Source organism: Mobula birostris, chromosome 3 (genome assembly GCF_030028105.1).
Source record: "Mobula birostris isolate sMobBir1 chromosome 3, sMobBir1.hap1, whole genome shotgun sequence".
NCBI lineage: Eukaryota > Metazoa > Chordata > Chondrichthyes > Myliobatiformes > Myliobatidae > Mobula > Mobula birostris.
Genome location: NC_092372.1, coordinates 110,984,602 through 111,005,585, shown reverse-complemented (window position 1 = coordinate 111,005,585; position 20,984 = coordinate 110,984,602). Strand labels below are relative to the sequence as shown.

The window sequence follows — 20,984 nt, the reverse complement described above, 5'->3', positions numbered from 1 at the left end:
ATAGAGATTAGGCAGGAGGACATAGAACACAGACTGTAGGGCTCAGGATAGAGACCATAGAGCAGAGAAGGTAGAGGTTAGGCTTGGGACCATAGACCACCAGACTGCAGAGCACAGAACGTACAGCTAGGCACACAGACCATAGATCACAGACTGCAGAATACAGTCCATGGGCATATGGCCATAGACCACAGACCGCAGAGTTGAGGCCAGTGATCATAGCGCACAGACTGTAGAGCTGAGGCCAAAGACCACAGAGCACAGATTGTAGAGTTTAGGCCAGAGACCATTAACCACGAATTGTAGATCTTTGGTCAGAGACCACATACGACATACTGTAGAGGTTAGGCCAGATACCTTAGACTACAGACTGTGAAGCTTTGGCCAGTGACCATAGACAATTGGCTGTAGAGCTTAGTCCAAATACTATAGACCACAGACTGTAGAGCACAATCCATGGATGTTAGGGCTGAGACCATAGACCACAGATCGTAGAGGTTAGGCCAGTGATCAAAGCCAATCGACTGTAGTGTTCAGGCCAAAGACCATAGACCACAGACTGTAGAGCTTAGGCCAGAGATGATAAGCCATAAATTGTCGATCTTAGGTCAGAGACCACATACTGCAGACTGTAGAGCTCAAGCCAGATACCTTAGACTACAGACTGTGGAGCTTAGGACGGTGACCATAGTCAATTGACTGTAGAGCTTAGTCCAGAGACCTTAGTTCACAGACTATAGAGCACAGTCCATGGATATAATGCCATAGACCACAGACTGTACAGTTTAGGCCGGTGAACATAGCCCACAGACTGTAGAGCTGAAGCCAAAGACCATAGAGCAGAGACTGTAAAACTTAGGTCTGAGACCACATACCACAGACTGTAGATCTCAGGTCATTGGCCACATACCACAGACTGTAGAGCTTCAGCCAGATTCCTTACACTATATACTGTGGTGCTTAGTCCAGAGACCATAGTCAATTGACAGTAGAGCTTAGTCCAGAGATCATAGACACAGACCGTAGAGCACAATTCATGGAGATTAGGGCTCAGACCATAGAACACAGACCGTAGAGTTTAGCCTGAAGATCATAGACCACAGAACGTAGTGCTTAGGCTAGAGATCATAGTCTACAGACTGTGGAGCTGAGGCTAAAGACCATAGACCACAGACTGTAGGGTCTAGATCAGAGACCACATACCAGAGACTGTAGAGATCAGGTCAGATACCTTAGTCTACAGACCATAAAGCTTAGGCCAGAGACCATAGTCCATTGACTTTAGAGCTTAGTCCAGAGACCATAGAACACAGACCATAGAGTGCAGTCCATGGAGTTTAGGGCAAAGACCATACACAACATACCGTAGGGTTTAGGTTGGAGATCATAGACCACAGATCATAGAGTTTAGGCTGGAGGCCATCGAACACAGACTGTAGGGCTAAGGACAGAGACCATAGACCATAGAGCAGAGAAGATAGAAATTAGGCTTGAGACCATAGACCAGAGACCGCAGAGCACAAAATGTCGAGCTTAGACTAGAGACCGTAGATCATAGACTATAGAGCAGAGTCCATGGACATAAGGCCACAGACCACAGACTGTAGAGTTTAGGTCTGTGGTCATAGCCCATAGACTGTAGAGCTGAGGTCAAGGACCATAGACCACAGATTGTAGTGCGTAGGCCAGAGACCATAGACCACAAATTGTAGATCTTAGGTCAGAGACAACATAACACATACTGTAGAGCTTCAGCCAGATACCTTAGACTACCAACTGTGGAGCTTAGGCCAGAGACCATAGACCACAGACCGTAGAGTTTCGGCCCATGATCTTAGCCCACAGACAGTAGAGCTGAGGCCAAAGATGATAGACCACAGACTGTAGACCTTAGGTCAGAGACCACATACCACAGACTGTAGAGCTTAGGTCAGAGACAGTAGACTACAGACAGTAGAGCTTAGTCCAAAGACCAAAGATGACAGACTGTAGAGCGCAATACATACAGATTAGGGCAAAGACGATAGACCACATACCGTTGAGTTTAGGTTGTAGATCACAGACCACAGAGCATAGAGCTTAGGCTGGTTACCAGAGAACACAGACTGTTGGGCTCAGGAGAGAGACCATAGACCACAGACCGCAGAGTTTAAGTCAGTGATCATAGCCCACAGACTGTAGAGCTGAAGCCACATAGACCACATAGACCGCAGACTGTAGAGTTTAGGTCAGAGACCGCATACCACAGACTGTATAGCTTAGGCAAGAATACCTTAGACTACAGACTGTGGAGCTTAGACCACAGACCACAGACCATCAACTTTAGAGCTTAGTCCAGAGACCATAGACCACAGACCGTAGAACACATTTCAAGAAGATTAGGGCAGGGACCATAGAGCACAGACTGTAGAGTTCAGGCCAGTGATTATAGCCCACAGAATGTAGAGCTGAGGCCAAAGACCATAGACCACAGACTATAGAGCCTAGGTCAGAGACCACATACCAGAGACTGTAGAGCTCAAGTCAGATACCTTAGTCTACAGATTGTAGAGCTTAGGCCAGAGACCATAGTCCATTGATTATAGATCTTATCCAGAGACCATAAACCACAGACCGCAGAGCACAATCATTGGAGATTAGGGCAAGGACCATGCACCACATACTGTAGAGTTTAGGTTGGAGATCATAGAACACAGACTGTAGGGCTCAGGAGAGGGACCATAGACCACGGACCATAGAACAGAGAAAGTAGAGATTAGGCTTGAGACAATAGACCACAGACCGCAGATCACAGAACATAGACGTTAGACCAGAGACGATAGCTCGCAGACTAGAGCACAGATCATGCACATTAGACCATAGACCACAGACCGTAGAGTTTAGGCCAGTGATCATAGTCTACAGACTGTAGAGCTGAAGCCAAAGACCATAAACCACAGACTGTAGGGCCTAGATCAGAGACTACGTGCCAGAGACTGTAGAGCTGAGGTCAGATACCTTAATCTACAGACCATAGAGCTTAGGCCAGAAACCATAGACCACAGACTGTAGAGTGCAATCAATGGACTTTAGGACAAAGACCATACACAACATACCGTAGAGCTTAGGTTGGAGATCACAGACCACAGACCGTAGAGCTTAGGCCCATGATCATAGCCCACAGACTGTAGAGCTGAGGCCAAAGGCCATAGACCACAGACTGTAGATCTTAGATCAGAGACCACATACCACAGACTGTAGAGCTTAGGTCAGATACATTACTAAGTTTACCAAGTTCCATTTATTGTCATGTAGAAATCCATTCATTAAAAAATGATACAACGTTCCTCCAGAACGAAATCACAAGAAAATATGGGACAAATCAAGACTAAAACTGACAAAACCACATAATTGTAACATATAGTTCCAACAGTGCAAAGCAATACCATAATTTGATAAAGAGCAGACCATGGGCACGGTAAAAAAAAAGTCTCAAAGTCACAATAGACTCATTATCCCATGCAGGCGGCAGCAGAGAGGAACTCTCCCCACCATGACCTCCAAGCGCTGACAGCTCGCCGATGCAGCACCATTGGAAGCACCCGAATGCAGTGGACTCTGACTCCGTCCGAAAACTTCGAGCCTCCGACCAGACCCTCCGACAGTCCTCTCCAAGAACCATCCTCTGCCGAGCGCTTCGACCCCGCTCCGGCCGCCAAGCAACAAGCAAAGCCAAGGACTCGGGGCCTTCTCCTCCGGAGATTCTGGACCACACAGTAGCAGCAGCAGCGAAGCAGGCATTTCAGAAGTTTCTCCAGATGTTCCTCTGTGCTCTCACATCTGTCTCCATCGAATCAGGATTGTGCACGGCACCCCACTTGACAAATAACCAACACCAACACTGGAATGGCCATTGCCAGCTGCGTCGCGTCACCATCTATCATCAAGGCATTTTCAAAAGACATTAGACTACAGACTGTAGAGCTTAGTCCAGAGAGCATAAACCACAAATGGTAGAGCGCTGTCCATAGAGATTAGTGTAAAGATGACAGACGACATACTGTAGAATTTAGTCTAGTGATCATAGCCCACAGACTGCAGAGCTGAAGCCAAAGAACATAGACCACAGACTGCAGAGCTTAGGTCAGAAACCACATACCACAGAATGTAGAGCCTAGGTCAGATACCTTAGTCTACAGACTGTAGAGCTTAGTCCAGAGATGATAGACTACAGACTGTAGAGCACAGTCCATGGAGGTTAGGGCAAAGACCATAGACCACATACTGTGTAGTTTAGGTAGGAGATCATAGACCACAGAGGGTAGAGCTTAGGCTGGAGAACATAGAATACAAACTGTAGGGGTCTGACAGAGACTATGGACCACAGAACATAGAGCAGAGATGGTAGAGATTAGGATTAAGACCATAGATCACAGACGGCAGAAGACAGAACGTAGAACTTAGACCACAAACCGTAGAGCAGAGTCCATGAGCGTAAGACCATAGACCGCAGACTGTAGAGTTCAGGCCAGAGAGCATAGCACACTGTCTGGGGAGCTGCGGACCAAGACCATAAACCGCAGACTGTAGAGTTTAGGCCAGAGAGCACAGACCACAGACTGTTGAGCGCAGTCCATGGATATTAGGCAGAGACCATAGACCTCAGGCTGTAGAGTTTAGGCCAGAGTTCATTGCCCACAGACTGTAGAGCTGAAGCCACATAGACCACATAGACCACAGACTGTAGAGCTTAGGTCAGGAACCACATACCACAGACTGTAGAGCTTAGGCCAGATACCTTAGACTACAGACTGTGGAGCTTAGATCACAGACGGTAGAGCAGAGAAGGTAGAGCAACACACATAAGAGTTGCCGGTAAACGCAGCAGGCCAGGCAGCATCTCTAGGAAGAGGTGCAGTCGACGTTTCAGGCCGAGACCCTTCGTCAGGACTAACTGAATGAAGAGTGAGTAAGGGATTTGAAAGTTGGAGGGGGAGGGAGAGATCCAAAATGATAGGAGAAGACAGGAGGGGGAGGGATGGAGCCAAGAGCTGGACAGGTGATTGGCAAAAGGGATATGAGAGGATCATGGGACAGGAGGTCCGGGAAGAAAGACAAGGGGGGGAAACCCAGAGGTTGGGCAAGGGGTATATTCAGAGGGACAGAGGGAGAAAAAGGAGAGTGAGAGAAAGAATGTGTGTATAAAAATAAGTAACAGATGGGGTACGAGGGGAAGGTGGGGCATTAGCAGAAGTTAAAGAAGTCGATGTTCATGCCATCAGGTTGGAGGCTACCCAGACGGAATATAGGGTGTGGTTCCTCCAACCTGAGTGTGGCTTCATCTTTACAGTAGAGGAGGCCGTGGATAGACATATCAGAATGGGAATGGGATGTGGAATTAAAATGTGTGGCCGCTGGGAGATCCTGCTTTCTCTGCCGGACAGAGCGTAGATGTTCAGCAAAGCGGTCTCCCAGTCTGCGTCGGGTCTTGCCAATATATAAAAGGCCACATCGGGAGCACCAGATGCAGTATATCACCCCAGTCGACTCACAGGTGAAGTGTTGCCTCACCTGGAAGGACTGTTTGGGGCCATGAATGGTGGTAAGGGAGGAAGTGTAAGGGCATGTGTAGCACTTGTTCCACTTACACGGATAAGTGCCAGGAGGGAGATCAGTGGGGAGGGATGGGGGGGGGGGAAGAATGGACAAGGGAGTCGCGTAGGGAGCGATCCCTGCAGAGTGCAGAGAGTGGGGGGGAGGGAAAGATGTGCTTAGTGGTGGGATCCCGTTGGAGGTGGCGGAAGTTACGGAGAATAATATGTTGGACCCGGAGGCTGGTGGGGTGGTTGGTGAGGACCAGGGGAACCCTATTCCTAGTGGGGTGGCGGGAGGATGGAGTGAGAGCAGATGTACGTGAAATGGGGGAGATGCGTTTAAGAGCAGAGTTGATAGTGGAGGAAGGGAAGTCCCTTTCTTTAAAAAAGGAAGACATCTCCCTTGTCCTAGAATGAAAAGCCTCATCCTGAGAGCAGATGCGGCGGAGACGGAGGAATTGCGAGAAGGGGATGGCGTTTTTGCAAGAGACAGGGTGAGAAAAGGAATAGTCCAGATAGCTGTGAGAGTCAGTAGGCTTATAGTAGATATCAGTGGATAAGCTGTCTCCAGAGACAGAGACAGAAAGATCCAGAAAGGGGAGGGAGGTGTCGGAAATGGACCAGGTAAACTTGAAGGCAGGGTGAAAGTTGGAGGCAAAGTTAATAAAGTCAATGAGCTCTGCATGCGTGCAGGAAGCAGCGCCAATGCAGTCGTCGATGTAGCGAAGGAAAAGTGGGGGACAGATACCAGAATAGGCACGGAACATAGATTGTTCCACAAAGCCAACAAAAAGGCAGGCATAGCTAGGACCCATACGGGTGCCCATAGCTACACCTTTAGTTTGGAGGAAGTGGGAGGAGCCAAAGGAGAAATTATTAAGAGTAAGGACTAATTCCGCTAGACGGAGCAGAGTGGTGGTAGAGGGGAACTGATTAGATCTGGAGTCCTAAAAGAAGCGTAGGGCTTTGAGACCTTCCTGATGGGGGATGGAAGTATATAGGGACTGGACATCCATGTTGAAAATAAAGCGGTGGGGGCCAGGGAACTTAAAATCATCGAAAAGTTTAAGAGCGTGAGAAGTGTCACGAACATAGGTAGGAAGGGATTGAACAAGGAGGGATAAAACCGTTCGAGGTATGCAGAAACGAGTTCGGTGGGGCAGGAGCAAGCTGAGACAATAGGTCGGCCAGGACAGGCAGGTTTGTGGATCTTGGGTAGGAGGTAGAAACGGGAAGTGCGAGGTGTGGGAACTATAAGGTTGGTAGCAGTGGATGGGAGATCCCCTGAGCGGATAAAATCGGTGATGGTGTGGGAGAGAAAGTAGAGATTAGGTTTGAGACCATAGACCACAGACCACAGAGCACTGAACGTAGAGCTTAGACCAGAGCCCGTAGATCTCAGACTATAGAGCACAGTCCATGGACATAAGGCCACAGACCACAGACTGTAGAGATAAGGCCTGTGATCATAGCTCACAGACTGTAGAGCTGAGGTTAGAGACCATAGACCACAAATTGTAGATCTTAGGTCAGAGGCAACATATCATAGACTGTAGAGCTTAGTCCAAACACCATAGACTACAGACCGTAGGTTAGGGCAAACATGATAGACCACATACCGTTAAGTTTAGTTTGCAGATCATAGACCACAGAGCATAGAGCTTAGGCCGGTTACCAGAGAACACAGACTGCTGGGCTCAGGAGAGAGACCATAGACCACACACCATCGAGCAGAGAAGGTCAAGATTAGGCTTGAGACCATAGACCACAGACCATAGAGTTTAGGCCAGAGTTCATAGCCGACAGACTGTAGAACTGAAGCCACATAGACCACATAGACCACAGACTATAGAGCTTAGGTCAGAGACCACATACCACAGACTGTAGCTCTTAGGTTAGAGACATTAGACTACAGACTGGAGAGCTTAGTCCAAAGACCATAGACTACAGACCATAGATTAGGGCAAACATAATAGACCACATTCTGTTGAGTTTAGGTTGTAGGTCACAGACCACAGAGCATGGAGCTTAGGCTGGTTACCAGAGAACACAGACTATTGGGCTCAGGAGAGAGACCATAGACCACAGACTGCAGAGCACAGTCCATGGAGATTAGGGCAGAGACCATAGACTACAGTCCGTAGATTTTAGGCCAGTGATCATAGCAAACAGACTGTAGAGCAGAAGCCAAAGACTAGACAACAGACTGTAGAGCTTAGGTCCGAGGCCACATACCACAGGCTGCAGAGCTTAGGTCAGATATCTTAGACTACAGACTATACAGCTCAGAGCAGACACCATAGTCCTTTGACTTTAAAGTTTAGTCCAGAGACCATAGACCACAGACCACAGGGTTGAGAAGGTAGAGATTAGGCTTGAGACCGTAGACCACAGACCACAGAGCACAGTACGTAGCGCTTAGCCCAGAGACCCTAGATCACAGTCTATACAGAACAGTTCATGGACATAAGGCCATACACCACAGATCGTGCAGTTTAGGGCAGTGATCATAGCCCACAGACTGTAGAACTGAGACCAATGACCATAGACCACAGACTGTAGAGCTTTGGACAGAAACCATAGACCACAGACTGTGGAGCTGTGGCCAGAGACTATAGTCAATTGACTGTAGAGCTTAGTCCAGAGACCATAGACCACAGACCGTAGAGCACAGTCTGTGCAGATTAGGGCAGAGACCATAGACCACAGACCGTAGAACTTAGGCCATTGATCATAGCCCACAGACTGCAGAACTATGCCCTCTGGCATAATCTCCATGGACTGTGTTCTGCGTCTGTGGTCTATGGTCTCTGGCCTAATCTCTATGGTCTTTGCTCTACGGTCTGTCGTCTATGATCTCTGCATTAACTCTACAATATATGGTTTGTGGACACTGGCATAATCTCCGCAGAGTGTCTGTGGTCTGTGATCTCTTTTTTAAATATACAAAATATCTTTATTACAAATTCAATGCTATATTTACAAAACAGGGACTAACACAATTACTTCACTACAAATAGATAATACACATTACACTCAAATGTTCCATCTCTGCCTCTGATGGCAATAACCCCCCGCAGGGCCCAACAGTCCCGGAACAGCTCTATGTTCGTTGTGGACTACGTGTGTTCCTTCTCAATATTTACCAGGGCACGAACATATCTCCCAAAACATCGCTAGGCAGTCTGCCTGGGCAGATCCTCTGGCCACCTGTTTCCAAGACCCAAGGATGGATGATTTTGCCAGCCCCAGGAGCAAGTTGACAAGGACACCCTCACCCCTCCAAGCCCCCCTCCTTACTAGATGACCGTATATAAATAAGGTGGGGCTAAAATGCAACCAGTAGGCGAGGAGCTGCTGAGACAGATACGCAGAAAGGGGTGGTAGCTTCACACACTCCATATACACGTGGTACATGGTCTCCTCCAGCTCGTAGAAGTGACATGCGGTTGGAAGATCCATATACAAACCAAAGAACTTATTGCAGGGTACCGCTCTATGCATCAGCTTCCACTCCAGATCCCCCAGGTGGTCTATAAACTCTGACCTAAAATCTGCAGTCTGTTGTCTAAGGTATCTGGCCTAAGCTCAACAATCTATGGTATATGGTCTCTGGCCTAAGCTCTGCAGTCTGTGGTCTATCATCTTTGGCCTAAGTTCTACAGTCTGTGGTCTATGATCTCAGGCCTGCTCCTCACAGACTGTGCTCTCCGGTCTGTGTTCTATGGTCTCCAGCCTGAGCTGTACGGTCTGTCGTCTATGATCTCTGGCCTTAGCTCTATGGTCTGTGGTCTATAATTTCTGGTCTGAACTCCATGGTCTGTTGTCTATTTTCTCTGGCCGATAAGCTACAGCATGAACTCTACACTCTGTGGTCTATTGTCTCTGGCCTAAGCTCTACAGTGTGTAATCTGTGTTCTCTGGACTAAGCTTAGTGGTGTGTGGACTATGATTTCTGGTCTATACTCTATGGTCCGCAGTCTGTGGTCTCTGGCCTAATCTCTATGGTATTTGCTCAACGGTCTGTGGTCTATGGTCTGTGGCCAAAGCTCTATAGTCTGTGCTCTACGGTCTGTGGACTCATCTCCACGGAGTGTTATCTACCGTCTATGGTCTCTGGCCTAATCGCTACCATCTGTGCTCTACTGTCACTGGTCTGTGTTCTCTGGCCTGAGCTCTACAGTCTGTGGTCTATGGTCTCTCACCTCAGCTCTACAGTCAGTGGTCTATGGTCTCTGGGCTAAGCTCTACGGTCTCTGGGCTATGAACTCTAGCCTACACTCTACAGTTTGTGGACTATGGTCTCGGGCCTAAACTCTACGGTCTGTGCTTTATGGTGTGTGGTCAATGGTCTCTGGCCTAAGCTCTAAAGTCTGTGTCTATGGTCTCTGACATTATCTCCATGGAGTGTGATATACAGTATATGGTCTATGGTCTCCAGACTAATTGCTACAATCTGTACTCTACAGTCTCTGGTCTGTGGTCTCTGGCCTAATCTCCACATAGTGTGATCTATGGTGTATGGTCTCATGTCTCTGGCCTAAGCTCTACAGTCTATAGTCCATGGACTCTGGCCTAGGCTGTACGATCTGCAGTCTATGATGGCTTATCTAAACTCTCATGTCTGTGGTTTATGGTCTCTGGCCTAATCTCCACTGACTGTGCTCTATGTCTGTGGACTAATCTCTACAGAGTAAAATTTATGGTCTGTGGTCTATGGTCTCTCGCCTAATCACTGCCATCTGTGCTTTATGGTCTCTGGTCTGTGTTTTCTGGCCTGAGCTCAACAGTCAGTGGTCTGTGGTCTCTGGGCTAAGCTCTGCAGTCTGTGGTTTATGATCCTTGGCCTCAGCACTACAGTATTTGGTCTATGGTTTCTGGCATACACTCTACAGTCTGTGGTCTACCATCTCCGGCCTAAACTCTGCAGTCTTTGGTCCATTATCTCTGGCCTGTGGTTTATGGTCCCTGGCCTGATGGCCACAGATTGTGCTCTGTGGTCAATGCTCTTTGGCCTGTTCCACCATCTGTGGTCTATGATCTCTGACCTAAGGTCTACGGTCTGTGTCTCTGATGTCTTGCTTAAACTCTCATGTTTGTGGTTAATGGTTTCTGGCTTAATCTCCACGGACTTTTCTCTGCGCTCTGTGGTATATAGTCCCTGGCATCATCTCTATGGTCTGTGGTCTATGGTCGCTAGCCCAAACTCCACAGTTTGGGGGCTATGGTCACTGGCTTAAGCTCTACAGTTTGTGGTCTAATATCTCTGGCCTTTACTCTAGAGTCTGTGGTACATGGTCTCTGGCCTAAGCTCTACAGTCCGTGGTCTATGGCCTCTGCCCTTATGTCTACAGTCTGTGGGCTATGATCTCTGGCCTAAATCTACAGCCTGTGGTCGATGGTGTTTGGCCTTATCTCCAAGGATTTTCTCTACGGTCTATGACTGATAGTCTCTGGCTTAATCTCTACAGTCTGTGGTGTATGGTATCTAACCTAATATCTATGGTCTGTGCTCTATGCTCTATGGTCTATAGTCTCTGGTCTAAACGCTACAGTCTGTGCTCTAATCTCTGGTTTAAACTCTATGATCTGCGTTCTAAGGTCTGTGGCCATGGACTGCACTCTACGGACTTTGTTTCATGGTCTCTGGCCTAATCTCTACGGGTTGTGATCTATTGGCTTTGGCCTAAGCTCTGTGGTCTGTGGTCTATGAACTCTAGTCTACATTCTACTGTCTGTGGACTATGGTCTCTGGCCTAAGCTCTACAGTCTGTTGTCGTTGGTCTCTGGCATAAGCTCTGCAGTCTGTGGTCTATGGTCTCCGACCTAATCTCCACGGAGTGTGATCTACAGTCTCTGGTCTATGGTCTCTAGCCTAATCGCTACACTCTGTGCTCTACGGTCTCTAGTCTGTGGTCTCTGGCTTGAGGTCTACAGTCTGAAGTCTATGGTCTCTGGCCTAATCTCCACGCGGTGTGATTTATGGTCTATGGTCTATGGTCTCCAGCCAAAGCTATACAGTCTATGGTCCATGGACTCTACGATCTGCTGTCTATGATATCTTGCCTAAGCTCTCATGTCTGTGGTTTATGGTCTCTGGCCCAATCTCAATGGACTGTGCTCTATGGTCTGTGGACTATGGTCACTCGCCTAATCATTACGGTCGGTGCTCTATGGTCTTTGGTCTCGGTTCTTTGGCCTGAGCTCGACAGTCGGTGGTCTATGGTCTCTGGCTGAAGCTCTACCGTCTGTGGTCTACATTCTCTGGCCTAAGCTCTACAGTCTATGGTCCATGGACTCTAGCCCAGGCTCTACGATCTGTGGTCTATGATGTCTTGCCTAAACTTTAATGTCTGTGGTTTATGGTCCCTGGCCTAATCTCCATAGACTGTGCTCTACGGTCTGTGGACTATGGTCACTCGTCTAATCATTACAGTAGGTGCTCTACGGACTTTGATCTGTGTCTCTGGCCTGAGCTTGACAGTCGGTGGTCTATGGTCTGGCTGAAGCTCTACCGTCTGTGCTCTATGGTCTGTGGATTTTTGAGATGATCTAGCTGAGGGGGTTCAAGCCTCTGCAGAACAGCAGTGGGAACAGTGCCTCACCCTGGTATATTCCACATCTGATGGTCACTCTGTGCTATTGGCTTTGAGTTAACTTCTAGCATTATCCTCCAACAGCCCATTGAGTTTTTGGTGTCTTAAGTGTCTTGAGACCTTGTACAGAGATAGGCTTTCCAGAATCCATGTGTGGATATACATTTGCAAGATAAAGTTTGGGAACCCTTTCATCAACCAATTTTTCTGCATTAAATGCTCACAGAATGCGGTCTGATCTTCATCTCAGTCACAATAATACACAAACACAACTTGCCTAAGCTGGTAACACACAAACAATTGTACTTTTCATGTCTTTATTGAACACATGGTTTGATCATTCACAGTCCAAGCTGGAAAATGTATGTGAACCCTTGTATTTAATAACTACCAAAAAATCTTTTAGCAGCAATAACCTCCACCAAATGTTTCCTGAAGCTGCTGATCAGACTTGCACAATGGCAAGGAGGAATTTTAGACCAATTACTCCACACAAAACTGTTTCAGTTCATCAATATTTCTGGGATACCTTGCATAAACAGCCCTCCTCAGGTCATGCCACAGCATCTCAATTGGTTTGAGGTCTGGTCTCTGACTTGGCCATTCCAAAACACCAATTTTTCTTCTTTTTAAACCATTTTGTTGTTGAATTACTCGTGTTTTGGATCATTGTCTTGTGGCAAGTGGCATCATTCAACTTCTATTAAGTTTCAGATGATGGACCGCTACCCTGACATTCTCCTGTAAAATATCTTGATACCCTCAATGACTGCAAGCTGTCCAGGCCCTGAGGCAGCAAAGCAGCCACAAACCATGACACTCCTTTGCCATGCTCCACAGTTGGGTTGAGGTTTTGGTGTTGGTGTGCACTGCCCTTTTTCCTCCAAACATAGTGGTGTGTATTTCTACCAAGAAGTTAAACCTTTGGCTCATCTGTCCACAGAACATTGTCTCAGAAGCATGGTGGAGCAGCCAGGTGATCTTTTGCAAGCTTGAAATTTGCAGCATTTTTTTTGGAGAATAGTGGTTTCCTCTGTGGTGTCCTTCCATGAACACCATTCTTGTTCAGTAATTTTCTTATAGTGGACACATGAACAGAGACATTAGCAAGTTTTAGATATTTCTGCAGGTCTTTCGCTGTTACCCTTGGGTTCTTTTTCATCTCCTTCAGCATCGCACATTGTGCTCTTGGTGTGATCCTTGCACGATGCTCACTCCTAGGGAGAGTAGCAACAGCAAAGAATTTCCTCCATTTGTAAACAACAGGAATTCTGCAGATGCTGGAAATTCAAGCAACTTTGATGTGTGTTCCTCCATTTGTAGATAGTTTCTCTTACTGTGGACTGATGAACATTCAAGTCTTTAGATTTTTTTTGCAGTAGCCTTTTCAAGTTTCGTGCATCTCTACAATTCTTCTTCTAAGTTCTCTGGAAGTTGTTTTGATAGAGGCATGGTTCATGTAAATAGATCTTTCTTGAGAAGAGCAGGCTCTGCCAATAACCCTTGTGTGTCTTTTTTACAGGGCAAGACACCTCTACAACCCACACCTCTAATCTCATCTCATAGCTTTTGTAGAAGGCATTACCCCAGAGGTCCACATACTTTTTTGAACCGAGACTGTGATTGTTTATATGGTGCACTCTGTATTGACGAGAAGAGATACAATTGTTTGTGTGTTTTCAGTTTAGGCAGATTATGTTTGTCTATTATTGTGACTTTGATGAATATCAGGCCACATTTTATGAGTAATTAATGCAGAAAACCCAGGTCATTGCAAAGGGTTTACAACTTTTTCTTGAAACAGTATATATGGGAACCAGATTTTTGCACAGTACTGTACCATTGAATAATCATACAGAAATATTTTCTAAATATACAGGATTTGACAGAAACAAAATATGGTAGCAAATTTTTAATTGGAAGCTTTAAAGTCCCGCTACTACTGGAGAATGTTAAGGTTCTTTTCTCACTCAATAATCAAATTGCTTTGCAATGGAATGCTTAACTTGTAAGGAGGTGAATATGTTATATTCAGTATTGATCAGGCCACTGTACTGAATTTCCAGAACAGCTTAGGGTTTTAAAAATGTCTTCAGGTAGATTACATTGTCAAATACATAAAATACCAGTCATAATTCCCTGTATTTAAAATATAGAAACCATTATTGGCATGATTATGCTTGGTAGCAATCTTAAAAATAAGCAAGATTATTAATAAACTCTGGCACTTGTGTCTTACCTCCAGAGGGACCACAACCTTGTCATGGTTTGGAGGTTTACATGCTTCGATGACCCAGAGAGCTATGTTGGCTAGAGTCAGGGCTTTACGCTTTGGCTCTCGGTAGTGCCACCCATGCCAAACAGTTCAAAGGTTAGAGGCCAGGTTTGGGGGTTCAGCTCAGGGCGAACAACCCTGACTGATAAAACAAAATTGTTACATTAACAGCAATGAAGAACCTTTCTATATCTGAGTGTAACGGTATTCCTGAGTCTCCACCCAGGACTTAGTGACTGAGGGTAATGAAAACAGAGAAGACCTACTGACACGATGAAGGAAGCTCTGAATACTCCACTGATGGAGGACCTTTGTTGCTGCCATAAATGCCAGTGGCATAATGGGCAGTAGGTACTTGAGTCTCAATATTTGTAACTCATTATATCCAGAGCCAGTTAGACATGGTCAGACTAAAACACTTTACATGAATGGTCCTCTGAGTGGAACATTGGTCTTTATTTCAAGAAGAATAAAAATGGGAAGAAATTATCATAATGTTAAAATGCTGAAGTGAAATTGGAAAGCATTTCACAAATACGATGATAAAAACCTGAAATTTCTCTCAAACTCTGTAGTAACCCAGATTGATAGGTTATGTCAGAATAGGGTTTCCAGAGAAAATAGATAAATATCATTGTGTAGCTGATCATTGCAATCTCTTGTGTGTTCTATTACTTTAATGATGAACTGTCTGTGTGAACCTCCAGAATCATATACCCCCATTTACCCTAAAAGATAAATGTGGTGAGTTGCTACAGAAAAAAATTCTCATTACTGAAGTAGAATATTTAAGATCTGTAGAGAGCTAATGTGTTGGAATTGCCTAAATATTAATGTTCAAATTAGCCAGCATCTTATGGCAAAGATGTTGAATTATAACTGCACACCCATAATCTATTTAGAAAAGCAACACCTTGGTTAATATTTCTTGAGCTGCATCCATAAAATAATCACCCATTCTGGGAGTTGCATTCATAAATTAATTATCCATTCAACCTACTACAAAGGCACAAGAGATACTTATTCTCCTCCAAAGATGCAGCCTGACCTGCTGAATTTCTCCAGCATTTTTATGTGTGTAATGTGCTACAGAGTTATGTTTAGTGAATAACAGTTCAAACACCAAAATAAGCTTGATATTTCTTAATGAGTGCAAAACACACTGGATCTGAAAAGGAACAATTAGAATGGTGGGGCCCTGTCAGGATGAATTTTTTTTAGATGATGAATTTATAACATTTATATGTTTACTTTCCTCTCAATACCATCCTGCATTCAATCCCTTGAAAAGTCTTTTATTGACCTTCAGATGACCTGAGGACTATTAGACCATAAGACATAGGAGCAGAATTAGGCCATTCAGCCCATCGAGTCTGCTCTGCCATTTCATCATGGCTGATCTCAGATCCCACACAATCCCATACACCTGCCTTCTCGCCATATACTTTGATGCCCTGATCGATCAGGAAACGATTAACTTCCGCTTGGTCTCAACCACAGTCTGTGGCAGAGCGTTCCATAGGTTTACTACTCTCTGGCTAAAAAAAAATCTGTCCTTACCTGTTCTGAAGGGTCGCTCCTCAATTTTGAGGCTGTGCCCTCTAGTTCTGGATACCTGCATCATAGGAAACATCCTCTCCACATCTATCTAGCCCTTTCACCATTCAGTAAGTTTCAATGAGGTCCCAAGCATTCCAGTGACTATAGGCCCAAAGCTGTTATCCTTTTCATTCCCAGAATCATCCTCGTGAACCTCCTCTGGACTCTCTCTAATGATAACACATCCTTTCCGAGATATGAACCCAAAACTGTCGACAATACTCTAAGTGTGACCTGAATAGTATTTTATTCAGCATTATCTCCTTGCTTTTATATTCTATTCCCCTTGAAATAAATGCCAACATTGCATTTACCTTCTTTACCACAAAATCAACCTGTAAATTAACCTTCTGCTTCATCGTGTCAGTAGGTCTTGCATGAGGCCTCCTAAGTTCCTCTGCACCTCGAATTTTTGAACCTTCTCCCCATTTAGATAATAGTCCACACTATTGTTCCTTTTACCAAATGCATTATCATACATTTCCCAACATTGTATTCCATCTGCCACTTTTTTGCCCAATCTTCCAACTCGTCCAAGTCCTGCTGCAATCACATTGCTTCCTCAGCACTACCTATCTTCATATCATCCGCAAACTTTGCCACAAAACCATCAATGCTTTTATCCAAATCATTGACAAACAATGTGAAAAATAGTAGTCCCAATACTGACCCCTGAGTAACACCACTAGTCACTGGCAGCCAACCAGAAAAGGCCCCTTTTATTCCCACTTGCTGCCTCCTGCCTGTCAGCTACTCTGCTATCCATGTCAGTATCTTTCCTGTAACACATAAGACAGGTACGATACAACTAGCAGTTATCAATCACTATCCAATGAATTCTGGGCCAAAATATACCAATGACTTTAATTCTTTCAAACAAATGTTTCAAAAACTTTCACTTACAAATGCTTCAGTACACCAACATCCACTGGAGTTAAAGAAAACTAAATTAAAAAAACCTGAGGATAGGGTCTTGGGCCTTCCACCATAAATCTATTGAAGCTAGATCCCTAGTTCACTTACCAGTGGAAACAACTTTCCTGCCTCTATTTTATCTATTTATTTCATTATTTTATTATGTATGTTACTATGAGATCTCCTCTCATTCTTTGTAATTCCATCTCTCCTTATCTCTCCTCATTTCCAGAATCGATCCTGTGAACCTCTTCTGCACTGCCCCCAAAGGCAGTGTGTCTTTCCTCAAGGAAGGTGAACATAACTCTACACAGTACTGCAAGTGAGGAGAACAGAACTCTACACAGTACTGCAAGTGAGGAGAACAGAACTCTACACAGTACTGCAAGTGAGGAGAACAGAACTCTACACAGTACTGCAAGTGAGGAGAACAGAACTCTACACAGTACTGCAAGTGAGGAGAACAGAACTCTACACAGTACTGCAAGTGAGGAGAACAGAACTCTACACAGTACTGCAAGTGAGGAGAACAGAACTCTACACAGTACTACAAGTGAGGAGAACAGAACTCTACACAGTACTACAAGTGAGGAGAACAGAACTCTACACAGTACTACAAGTGCGGCCTCGGCACTTTGTACAGTTGCAGTACTATCTTTCTGCTCTTAAATTCAATCATTCTAGCAATGACTACATCATTCCGTTTGCCTTCCTGATAACGTGTTGCACCTGTTGTCATAGCGGTCCGGTCCGTGAAGTCTGTGTTCCAGTTCACGGTCCGGTCCATGGTTCCTTGTTCCGGGGTTTCTGGTTTTCCCCAGTTTCCGTTGTGGGAACATGTTTCTCGTTTTGGGGCTGAGACATAAATACCTCTGCAAACCCTCTGCTGGACTGTCCTGTTTCCCTCCCTGTCTTTCCCCCCCTTGTCTTTTCCCCCCTTGTCTTTTCCCCCCTCGCCTGACTCTCTGCCTGCTCACCTAGCCTGGATACTCCACCTGTATACCCTGCTGAAACCTTACCACCGAAGCACGACCGGAGCCTTGTTAGGTCAAGATAAGGAACTGTCTTTCGTTGTGTGGAATTGTCTCTCTGTGTCCATGCCTTCACTAAGTAGGTCTGGCCGTTTGCCGCCATCTTGTGTTGGGATCCGTCTCTTCATGTTCAGCGTTCTGTGTATGAATCCCGGCCCTATGTCCTGTTCCCAAGGAGAGGTCCCAGCTCTGTGTTATGTGTGTGAGTGCCGGCCCTACATCCTGTTCCCAAGGAGGGGTCCTGGCTCTGTGTTCCGTGCTCCTGTCTCTTCTAGTCCAAGGCTCTATGCTCCTGAAGGCCCTCGTTCAGTCCGTGCCTAGTCCAGTCCTATCCGAGTCCTGTCCATGTGCCTTTAACTGTCCTTGCATCTCGCCCTACCCAGGAGTTCCACACCCATGCCATGTCCAGTCCTGTAGCCTCATCTCATCCTCACCTAGTTCTGGAGTCCGAACCCGAGTCAAGTCCCAGGTTCTGGGTCCTTGCCCAGTTTCTGGCTCGGGGTCCATACCCAAGCCTCGAAGTACCCTGGACCCAAGACCCCAGCCTGCAGGCCTCTAGACAAAGACCCCAGCCTGTCTCCAAGCTCAATCCTCAAGACCAAGACCCCAGCCTGACTCCAAGCCTCAAACCTCAAGACCCCAAGCCTGTCTCCAAGCCTCAAGCCCCCAGCCTCCAGTCCTGCAGTCATGTCATATCCATGCCTGGTTCTGGGGCCCAAGCCCGAGGCAAGACCCAGGTTCTGGGTCCTTGTCCAGTCTCTGGCTCGAGGTCCAAGCCCTAGCCTGCGTTCTTGTCCCTGCACCTTGTCTGTATCCTGTTACATCCCTACTCTGGTCAAGTCCTGTTCTTTGTACTTCAGTGTCTGTGTCTTGCATTTGGCTCCATTCCCAGCGCCCCATTGTGACACCTGTAAACCAATGTTTTGCGATTCATGCACAAGTACTCCACAGATGCTGCCTGGCCTGCTGGGCTTTCCCAGCAGTTTGTGTTTTAATTTCTGCAAATATATGGCACTATTTTAAATCCTTATTACATCCAAAAGCACATCAAAACCAATGAGTTCTTCTGAAATGTGGCATTGGCATTGGCATTGGCATTGTCTTACCCCATTAAAACACAGTGAGATTACAAAAGCAGGAAATGCTTTTCTTTACGCTAAGCTCTTGAGACCATCTTACAGACACTTAAAAAAACCAAAGAAGCTCAATTAACAAAGTAAAAACCTTAGGACATGTTTCATTTTAAAAAGAACTATTTGAAGAGAAAAAGCAATCAGGAGAAATAATCAGAAATTTATTTTGTTTTAACAGATCAATCGTTTACCATTATGGCAAGTATCCTGTACACTGTGTCCCATGATAAACAGCAGCTTTGCAAAGTGACAGAACCCAAGTAATCAATTTAATTGTGGTGGAAAAAACAATCACCGCTCTTCAGAACTGGTGTGGAAGACAGTCGTGCTCGCTATGTGGTATTAAAATTTCGAGATAATACATATAGGTATTTATACTGCAATGTTACTACAGCCAGTCACCAATAAAATAAAGGTTTTCCCTATTTTTCCATTGAACTTATTGGCAGATTAATATAGCGCATTAAACATACATGCTCATTTAAACACAATATCTGAACCCATGGGTAATGGGTACACTTTATTGCCATCTATTTTACCAGCAACAGCAGCTAAGCATATTAATTTTTGGGGTAACGAATGAACATGCAAGAAAAAATAATACAAGTAAATTAATTCTGCCAGGAATTAATCACTGAATGTGAGTCATGGATGCTGACAATCACAGAAAACACCACTTGAGATAGCATGCATTATAGTATAATCCTCTAAGTACAGAAGCAGCAAAGAAACGAGGAGGAAACGTTCTTCCTAAAAAGGGATATATATCTGGTAACTTGAATCTTTACAAGAACATCTCACAAGTACATGGAAGCAGAAGCAAAATTCAGATTACAAAGTATCAACATGAAATTACTCATGGATGACCTCAAAACGACGATTTCTGTGTTCTCAGGAAAAAGAAAATTTAAAATATTATGTCCGTTTGATCAGCTGCCTAGGCAAGGAAGTTCTTATATAACTGATGCATGTTAATCAGAGAGATCCACTATATTTGGTGTTTATATTCAATGGCTCTGTGTTTTATTTTTATTAAATCTAATACTATGAGTAACTACCAATAGCAGGTTAACATAGTTCACAAAAACTAACCCTATTTCCACCAAAGCATTTGACTCAAATCACGATCTGCACATCACCATATAAAGCAAGCTTGATTGTCTGAAATATATTGCACCCAGAGTGAATAAAAATGAAGTGTCAACATGAAAACAATACTGGACATTGACACTGATTAGTTAAAGAGTCAGCACGTTAGAATTCACATAAATTTCCATATGTTTCAGCTGGAAATAAAGCAATGAATGAAATGGCTGTTCAGCTACTTCAGTAGGTGTCCCTTCAGGCTGTTAAGAGTCAGCTCTGACTGGTAAACTCTAGTTGTAAAACAAATTTTGGAAGTAAGTAGATTTGTGCCCTGCCACCGTAAGGAGATCCCCTTCTATATTTATTATAAAAGTATTTCTACAGTAAGAGAATAAGAATATGTGCCACTTACAATGTTTTCTTATAATAATTAGGGGGTACATTAGTTTTTAAAATATGTGAAATCCAGAAAAAAATAAGTTTTTATTTAGATGTTTACAATTATATCAAGTTAAGAAACCTGGCATAAATAATTAAAAAGTACTCTCAATATTTTTCCTTCCTTTGGTTTCATTCTGTATGTAACATATATTCCTATGAAGTGAAAACAAAAATTTACAGAATTAACAGCAAAGGACATGTCACAAGTGCACCGTCAGAGCATCATGCATTCAGAAACATGCGTTAAAATAAACTGGAAGTGCCTAGAGTATGATTGCAATCTTCTAGTTCATAATCAGCGCTGTGAATCCAGCAGTGGCACCATTTCCTTTAGC

The 20,984-nt window shown here is 44.9% G+C and overlaps 1 protein-coding gene across 12 annotated transcripts in view; it reads right to left on the bottom strand.

The window, feature by feature from the left end:
* Positions 1-19,267: 19,267 nt before the first annotated feature.
* Positions 19,268-20,984, bottom strand: part of LOC140195219 (calcium/calmodulin-dependent protein kinase type II delta chain) — a 580,639-nt gene continuing 578,922 nt past the window's right edge. For all 12 annotated transcript variants that reach the window (XM_072253184.1, XM_072253187.1, XM_072253189.1 and 9 more), the window contains one exon: positions 19,268-20,983. In XM_072253184.1, the coding sequence (XP_072109285.1) occupies positions 20,980-20,983 (4 nt within the window). In that variant the 3' untranslated portion in view covers positions 19,268-20,979. The remainder of the gene's footprint in view (position 20,984) is intronic.